This window comes from Syzygium oleosum, unplaced genomic scaffold, assembly GCF_021117445.2.
Source record: "Syzygium oleosum isolate NSW1041296 unplaced genomic scaffold, Sole_v2.1 Sole_v2.13, whole genome shotgun sequence".
Classification (NCBI taxonomy): Eukaryota; Viridiplantae; Streptophyta; class Magnoliopsida; order Myrtales; family Myrtaceae; genus Syzygium; species Syzygium oleosum.
The window spans coordinates 7,296,461-7,305,532 of NW_026607497.1; the positions used below are offsets into that span (position 1 = coordinate 7,296,461).

A 9,072-nucleotide genomic window follows, 5' to 3' on the forward strand; every position below is an offset into this window, starting at 1 on the left:
AGCTCGTTGAAAATACTTGCCAAATGCCGTAGCATTTTCAAGGGATTTTCAAGGCCGAAAGTCTCTTGGGAATGTCGAACCAAACGCACCTTATCTGCCATAGCGACCAAGCTAGACGGACCGGTTCGAAACTGCTCATCGGGCTATTACGGAGTTGTGCCTAATGAGTCAAAACTCATCTTGAATTCGAGACGACCGACCTTTTCCGAACCCTCAAATCGGCGTCAATGAAGCAAGCCTTGAGAACTCGAACCTTGAATTGATGAAGGAATTCGCGTTTCCCCTGCTTCGACGAAAGCCAAGACCTTTCCCATCTTCTCTCATGTCGGATCGAACTAGTAAAAACGGCACAGGATTGGAGTTTCGCCGAATAGTCATCGGAATTAAACAAATCACCGAAAGGGTCGCTCTCCCTGATTTCGACCACGTGTTTCGGGGGTCGAAAGTTGCAAGATTTCACGAGGGGGGCCGCCTCCTCTTCTCTTCGCATTCACAAGACGAAAAGAACCAAACTCGTAGAGTCGAAACACCAATTTGATTTCATCTTCAGATTAATGAACAAAGAACAACAGCAAGAAACACGGTAGCAAAATCAATAGTCCTATAAAATCTTTGTCGTCATCATCGTCGTCGTCAGGTCAGTCCTCGCGAATCAGAAGTCCTTGAGAATTTTCCGGACTTGCTCGAGGGTCACGAACAGCACCACGGTGAACGGGCCCTGCCTCGAGATGGTGGGTATGAACCCCTTGTACAGGGCCATCGGCCCCTCCGCCCTGATCGTCTTCATGGCGCAGTCCAGCGCCCCGGCGTACGGCGGCGCCTGCCCCGGCTCCACCTTCATGTTCATCACCCGGGTCTTGATCACGTCGATCGGGTTCGACGCCACCGCGGCCACGAACCCGGCGGCGAAGCTGGCCGTCACGTGGGTCCCGAGCCCGTCCCGCATCGCCCCGCTGTCCAGGATGGCCTCCTTGACCTGGTCGTAGGTCGCGAGCTGGGACGCGGTCACCACCATGGCGCGGTTCACCGTGAGGCTGGACCCGCGCCACAGGCTCGCTACCCCCTCCTGCTTGGACATGCTCGCGAGGGCGTCCACCACGCTCCGGTAGTTCCGGCGCTGGTGCACCGGGAGCCGCCCGTCCGCCTGCATCCGGACCATGGCCACGTCGGCCGGGTTCCCGACCATCGCGCCGATGGCCCCGGCCACGAGGCCGGCGGTGATCTTGCGCGTCAGGGGCAGGGTGTTGGTCCCCGGGTCGGACCACTTCTGCTTGAGGATGTCGTACAGCCCCATCCGGGTGGTGGAGTAGAGGGTCTGCCGGAGCACGGTGGCGGACACGCCGGAGAACAGCGCGGCCACGCCCTCGGCCCGGACGATGCGGACGCCGACGGACACGAGTCCCACGCGCGGCGGCGGCGGCGGGGGGACGTGGACGCGGGCGGCGGAGATCGCCGGGGAATGGAAGGCGAGGGCGGGGCGCAGGCTGTGGGCGGCCTGGGTGGGCGCCGCGGGGAGGGACTCGCCCTGGAGCTGCATCCGGACCTTGATGAGGTCGAGCGGGTGGGTGGAGCAACCGGCGACGATGGAAGCAATACCACCTTCGACAAATCCCTTGACACCCATGATGGCACCGACGAGCAGCAACAAAAAGGCTCAACCTTGGGGAGCAAAAGGAATGAAAGAATAGGGCTTTTTCGATGGAGGGTGTTCGGGTTAAGACCAGTAGGAATTAGGGTTCAGCTCGGTGGAGACGAGGAGGTGGGAATGGAGGCCGAAGGCGACGGAGGAGGAGTGAGGGACGGTGGGTCTCTGAGACATATAAGAGAAGAGGAGCGTGTGTTTACTGTGTGGGGATTCGAGAGATGGAGAAGGGAGGAGGGGGAAGAGGAGAATATATAGTGTGGGCAGGAGGGAAGTGGGACGGAACGAGTTGCCCTACGAATTGGGAAGGCGAAAGAAGGTGGGCATGAGAATGGGGACCACGCGTAAAGGGGAAAGGGAGTGCGCAACCGAGACGGGTGGCTTCTGCGTGTTCTGTTTTTGGTCTGGGGGGGTTGCTGTGAGAAGGTTCCCTCTTTCGTTCCTTCTTCACTTGACTTTGACGCGAACTCCGCACCGCAGCAGCTGGGTCTCTTCTCTCCTCTCTCGGTTTGTGGCCGTCGCAACTTTTTGATTCCCCCGTTCCGTCAGTACGCGGAACCGGAATGGATTGCGATCGAACTGGGTCTTGTTCTGGTGGGGCCCCCACTACGTATTCCCGTAAAATGCTCTTGGATTATCGGGGCAGTTGACCGGACCGTGTGGACCGTAGGCGCGATCGATGGACAGGCTCGGCCGGGAGGGCCCCCCATTGATGGGGGTGGGCGGCGCTTTGCCTGGGCCGTCGAATTGGGTCTTGTTCCGGTGGGGCCCCACTATGTATTCCCGAAAGATTTGATTGCATTTAGAACTTTCGTGACAAGTTTGTGTGCATATGCCGTGATATTTTCCTGTAAAAAACAGAAGAAAAAAGAAAAGGGCCCTTTTGCCCTTCTTGCCAACGACGACGAATGGCGCAAGTTCTAGATTGTGGGACTGAGTTGCCATTCTTTGCTGGGAGCGGGTCAACTACTCTGAAGTTTCGACAGGCGTCGGGACGACACCGGCAGTTTAACAGTCGTTGGACTTCTTAGGAGCGTTTCATTGACTCGGCAAACCAGATGCTCAAAATCACATGCCCCCCCTCCCCCCGCGTATGAACGTGCACTAAGTAAGAGACGTGCCCTTCCAAAATTCGATTCCTTCCCAAACGTTTACTTCCTAGGGGAAATGCATTTCGAGAATATTGATCTTTCGGAATCGGTACGCGGATATAACTCGTCTTAACCCCCCCTCTCTTGCCGGTTTTGTTATCACGCCTAATGGAGAGGCCCCCACGAGTAGGGGTGTGCAACGGGCAGAGGTTTCGGAAACCAGACCAACCCACCCGAAAAATGGTCGGAACCGGTTCTAACAAGAACCGGTCCGGAGCACGGTTCCATTTTGGGAACCAGGTTAGAACCTAGGTTCGGTTTCGGCCCAAGTAAAAACCAACCCAAACCTGTTTTAGAACCGGTTTTGAGATAATATACAAAAAAGTAAAAAGCCTATATCATGTTACCCTACTTCACCGGTTTAGAACCGATTCCGGTTTAATATTGGAATATGTTTCACAACTATGAGCGAAACAAAGACTACGGCCCTTAAAAGTCATCTAAATATTGTGTGATTCGGATGAGATATATGACATTTTTCTAGTGAGAGCGGATGCCTTCTTGCATAAGTTTCTTGATTTTTCTTTCAAGATATTTCATTCGGAAACGAAGTGAGGAGTTATCTCATCATGGCGCAAAATAAAGAGCTAAACATGTTGAATAAATTCCTGGAAATGTGACTCTTAAAGATTTATGCGATTGGACTATGTCTTGCCACATAGTGCTTTTGGATTATTGATTTTGATGGATTGTAATTTCAATTGCTCATTTTGGGGATTGTTACTTTTGGCGGATAGTGATTTTTGTTATTCATCTTTTATTTTAAATTGTTTCATTGCTACCTATATTATTTTGTTAGAAAAAATGAAACCGAAAAAAGGAACAAAAAAAAGTTCTGTAGTTCAAACCGAACCGAAAAACAGATCGAGGTTGGCTTTGTGCCAAAATGAACCTAGGTATAAGGTGGTTTGTGTTCTAGGTCCGACCCAACTCACCCGAACCGATCACCCTACCACGACCACGGGCCAATTGTTCGATCCCATAACGTAAGCACACGAAACCGTCTTGCGTTTGGGGTCTTACCCTGCCTATCTGGACTCGTTTGGGTCTCGACTACTATTTGCATAAAGAAGTAACGTTCTTGGACCGCGAGCGAAGTCGGGACACGGTTTTCGATGCCCCGGTACCTAGCTAGATCCCGATAGGGCCGTCCATTCGATCGGATCAACCGTCGCGTTACATCGATTAGGCGATTGCGTCGTGTGGCTTCGCCGTTCATGCACCACAGCGGAAAAGTCAATTCACCGGTACTAGTCCTTCTTCAGAAGTTATGAGGGGTCCGATGACAGGGGATGCGCTTCTCTGTCGTCCTCCCGCTTTGATTGCCATGAAAACGATGGCAATAAATAGGCCAGCCAACTTGCGGTCACAATTTGCAGTCCAACTTGTTTAGGGCTGGAATTGTTCTTCCATACATGGTGATAAAAAGAAAAAAGAAAAAAATAAGAGCCAGGAAGAAAAAAAAAAAAAGGAATTGATGTGAGAATCGTCGCCTGAGAGATTCGAACTCTCGCGGGGAAACCCCATGTACTTAGCAGGCACACGCCTTAACCACTCGGCCAAAGCGACGCTTAGTTGACAACTTAGCCAGATAAATTATTTTTTATATTACTACATTCTTCAACGTTAGTCTTAAATAGACGGACGATCGATCTTGAACATCAACGATAGACGGTACGAGCTAACCATGCCCTTAAAAAATTTCAGCTTGAACCTCCGGACCCCTAAGATGTAAAGCACATATAGTGTATTCCCTCTCTCTTGAGGGAAGTGAGGAATGTATGACGTATTAGTGCCTGCACGTCTTTAATTTCTGTAATGAATTTACTGTCTAACCAGACATCAATGATAATCAGTTTTGGATAGATGGACGATCGATTTTGAGCATCGACGATAGACATAGTAGACGAGATAGAAACAACCCCTCCATTTATTATCTTTACATCGATGAAGCTCGTGAATAATACATCGCCAAAAAATGCCGGAAAAGTTTAATACAAAGAGACAACGACAAAGCATAACAATTGCCCGGACTTCTTTCTTTTCTATCTCTCTCCCCCTCTCGCATCAAATTAAAAAGACAGCAAACACGCACGCACATACAAAGCAACACGAGCACACACGACCAAAACAGAAGAAATTTGAAAGAAACGAACGAACGAACGAACGAACGCACCAAAGGTTTAGCCCCACCACTGGTGCACGGCAACACCCTCATCCCTGAGCCTTCCATACAAAGCCAAGCACTCCCAATACGCCCTCCTGCTCCTGTCGCTCATCATCATCATCCTCTTCACCCCCTCCGGCTTGCACTCCAAGAACAGCTCGTCCACCAGCCCTATCGCCTTGCTCCTCACCATCTCCTCCACCACCTCCGCCTCCGCCTTCATCACCACGTACTCCTCCTCCCTCACGTTCTTCTTCAGCCAGTCTGACATCCCGACCTGCGCCGCGGTGGCGGCCCACCCCGCCCCCGCCTCCGCCTCCTTCTCCTTCTCCTTGGTTGAGCCTGGTTCCTCAGCCACGGTCTCGATCTTGTACATCTCGAAGTCCAGGTTCCTCGTCGGGTAGTTCCTCGCGAACCACGCGGTGCTGCTGGCGCCCCCGTCTCTCTCCGGCAGCCCCACGTCGATGAACACGCGGCGCGGGTAGCTCTCCAGGGAGTCCCCCATCAAGTCCGGGAGGTACCTCGTCCTCTTGAAGTAGGCCCTGGACCTTCTCGAGGCCGCTCGCGGGGGCTCGAGGAGCACGTCTTCAAGGTTCTGTAGCGCTGCCTTCTTTTCTTCCGGGGCAAACCCGCATAGCCGTCTTTGCGTGGCCGAGTTTGTCGTTTTCCTTTCGCCGGTTTTCCTGATAGCGAGGACGGTCGATTCGAACTTTCTAATGTAGGCGATCTTGTAGTTCGGGGGCACATCGAATTGTACATTAGGGTCTTTACTTAGCAGAATCGCCGCCACTCCACCAACCTTTAGGGTTCGATCAATGAATTCCGCGGAAGAAGTATAATCGGTTGTGAAGGCGAAGGCGAATGTGTCACTCGGGATAGAACTTTGTCGCTCTAAATCGGTGATGGAAATACGATCCATCTCATTGCTGCCCGGAATAATAGAGGTATCAATGGACTCCTCATAGCCATTGCTCAAGAGGGCAACACTATTTCCACTTTTCAATAGGCCTTCGTTCGCTAAATCTTGGAAAAGCAATGGCAACATCACCAAGTTGACCGGGTCGGATACGTGCTGATTGACCTCGGAAATGGCTCGGTAAGGATCAACGGATCTCTTCAAGCCCGATTTCAACCAAGAGAAAGATGTGATGATGAATGCTAGAGCCAATGCACGGGCGAGAACCATCAAGACCCTCGAGCTAGGGACTTTGATGATCAAGTACTTAGATCCATAAGTATCGAAGCCAATGCCACCGACATCAAAACGTTTGTACCTTTTCGGGCGCTTCGGTTTGGAATCCTTAGCCAATTCCAAGGCCATTCTCTTCGAATTCCAAAATTTAGCCAGTGGGAAAACACGGACGTGAGGACGGATGAAATTTGCAGAACTTTCAAAGGTGAACGAGATCAGGCGGTATCTTATGAGAAGAAGAGCAAAGGAGCAGGAACTTGTGAACAGAATAGGACATAAAGGAAAGCGAAATGATCCTAAAGAAAAATTTGAGATCTGAAAGCTAGTAAGAAAGGCAAAGAGAAAGAGGGAGGAGAGGAGGGCTTGATCAACAACAACACTTAGCGAGTGCAAAATCTGGCCGCGGTGTGATTCCCACCCACAAGAGCTACACGGTTGCTTTGCTTCGATGACAACAACATCAACTGCCTCAGACGTTCCACCTCCATTTCCTCGACCTCGCGCATAACCCGTATCAACGAACGGTCCGCTATCACCAAGGCTCCAATGGTTCTAGCGACCCATTGAGGATATTAGGGATACAAGAGAGCCTATGGAAAGGACATGGAAGAGGTCTCTCTTTTTTTGTATTTTTTTGTTTTTTTGTTTTACTATATTCGGGAAGACAAGACACACAAGAGAGATAGAAATGGTGGGGTTGAGGTACTAGAAAGTGCAGAGAGGGGGATGATATAAGGAGATGAGAGAGAGGGGAGGAGAGGGTTTGCGCTGGTAGGTTAAAATAAGAGGCGAAGTTGTATCGAGCTTAATTTAGGGTTGATCGCAACGAGAAACAAGTTAAGCCGTTGTTGCTGTAAGGGGGGATTTTATCACTTTGCATCTCGTCTGCATCATCAGCTGGAATGTCCCTACAAAATCGCTGCGTGTGTGCCCATTTTGATGCGTGTGTTTTGCGTGTCAATCACTATTGATTAAGCTGTTCATACAAGGAAAAAAGATAACTCATTACCATGACTATCTTGAAAGAATCTTCCATGAAAATTTTGGTTTTCTCTCGTTAAGATAACTATCGTTTACCGATTTAACTGTTTAGCAGGGCTTGGACATATATAGCTTTGCATGCATCACCATGTTCGTGCATATAGACATGCCTTCATACAAGGTTTTGATGAGAGTTTATGGACGAGAGTTCTCTTTCTTCATCTGTTGCTCTGGAAAGCCAAAAAAAAAGGCTGCATAAACTTGTAGTTGACAGTGCCAATACCAAACTAAAATCACTCGGTTATCTATATGTATATTACAAATTGTACATTCGGGTATGATCTAATAAAATAATATGAGGGGTAGGCCAAGGAGGGTTTATTTGCCACGTCCATTTACCAGATCCTGTCAACATATATAAGTTTGAACGATCAAATGTGCATTACATTTCTGCAAATTGCTCAATTGAAAATAACCTGAGTGTCTCTCTTTCGTCATACTCTCTATATATCTGCCATGGCTAATCACTACCAAGTCGCTTGCTACAACCACCTCGAGTGAAATCGCCATGATACGCATATTCGACGAACAACACCGACGTCGTTTCCTCCCCGTCTTCAACCGATGATTGCCGTGCCCTCTCCTTAGCTGCTTCTGTTGGGATTTTGGAACCAAAATCCCATAGAATTGAATGAGAAGTGTGTGGGTGAAAGTGTCCCACATGAGTAGAAGAGAGATGGGAGATGGGTTCAAATAGTTGAGCCTCACAAATGGGTTTGGGCCCAAGGGGTACCCACTTTTGTGGAAGAGAGAGGACCACGCTCAAGCTAGGTCGGTCCACCTCCCGCGCGCCGCCGTCCGGCCGGCGGCTCGGGTTCCGGGTCCACTCTCTATCGGTTTTTATTTTTTTTTTCGAACAGACACGTTGTTTAGAATTTATTTATTTATTTATTTATTTTTGGACAAATAAACATGTATGTTCGTGAGGTTCGGTTCGCCCGAACAGAAAACCGAAGCCCTTCTCGCGATTGTTCATGAACCGAACCGGTTCAAGCGAACCTTCGCTACTATTCACGAAAACTCGCGACTCTTCATTTTTCGTCACTTGAATAAGACCGAACAGTTTAGTTCGGAATATAAATATCACTTCGTGGCATTCATTTTTTCCGATGCACTCTACGCATATTCACTTCATCATTGTCATTTGGTGCGATTGTTCCGCAAAATTGCGTTCGTTGGAGTCCTCCGAATACGTACCGCTTCGGAGGAACGAGATCCGTTCTATCCTGGGAGACGATTGTCCAATATCCTGGTACGATTGAGGGGCCAAATTCGTCTTAAGGACACGACGTTAATTCGTTGGGCTCGGATCAACATTTCGCTTATTTGGTTGTACCGCTTTCGGGTTAGTTTTTCCTAACGTTTGATTTTAATTTCGATATACGAACTTAGCCGACAACAATCTTAAGACGAATTTTGCTTCGGTTCTGTTCGTATATTCTTATGCGTTGTTCATATCAAATATCATATTGCCGTTTCTTTAATTCGAACTTTTGTATAGTTCGTATGTTCCTTGTCATATCGTATAGAATACGATTCTATTTGCACATTCTTCGTTAACGAATTTTTCGAATATTGTTCATATTAGAAATTTTCAATTCTTTCGTGAATATGGTATGTGTTTATATTTCGAAATGGCTTCGCTTCGACTTCGGTTAATCCTGTTCGAATCACGGAGAAAAGCCGAAAAGTTCAATGGTACGGATTTCAAGAGATGGCAACAAAAGATGTTGTTCTATCTCACGACCTTGAACTTGGCTAGATTCCTCAATGAGGATGGTCCTAAATTGGACGTTGGAGAGACAAATAAAGAAAAGCTTGCTGTTGTGGATGCATGGAATCATTCGACTTCCCGTGTCGCAACTATGTCCTCAACGGT

The 9,072-nt window shown here is 48.9% G+C and overlaps 2 protein-coding genes and 1 non-coding gene across 3 annotated transcripts; all 3 read right to left on the reverse strand.

The window, feature by feature from the left end:
* Positions 1-516: 516 nt before the first annotated feature.
* LOC115675810 (mitochondrial uncoupling protein 5-like) lies at positions 517-1,875 on the reverse strand. Its single transcript, XM_056317293.1, has one exon. The coding sequence runs from the start codon at positions 1,622-1,624 to the stop codon at positions 653-655; it is 972 nt and encodes a 323-aa protein (XP_056173268.1). The 5' UTR covers positions 1,625-1,875; the 3' UTR covers positions 517-652.
* A 2,405-nt stretch (positions 1,876-4,280) lies between these two features.
* TRNAS-GCU (transfer RNA serine (anticodon GCU)) lies at positions 4,281-4,362 on the reverse strand. Its single transcript has one exon. It is a non-coding gene; the product is annotated as a tRNA-Ser (tRNA).
* A 345-nt stretch (positions 4,363-4,707) lies between these two features.
* On the reverse strand, positions 4,708-6,972 carry LOC115675807 (uncharacterized). Its single transcript, XM_030598586.2, has one exon. The coding sequence runs from the start codon at positions 6,279-6,281 to the stop codon at positions 4,977-4,979; it is 1,305 nt and encodes a 434-aa protein (XP_030454446.2). The 5' UTR covers positions 6,282-6,972; the 3' UTR covers positions 4,708-4,976.
* Positions 6,973-9,072: the final 2,100 nt, after the last annotated feature.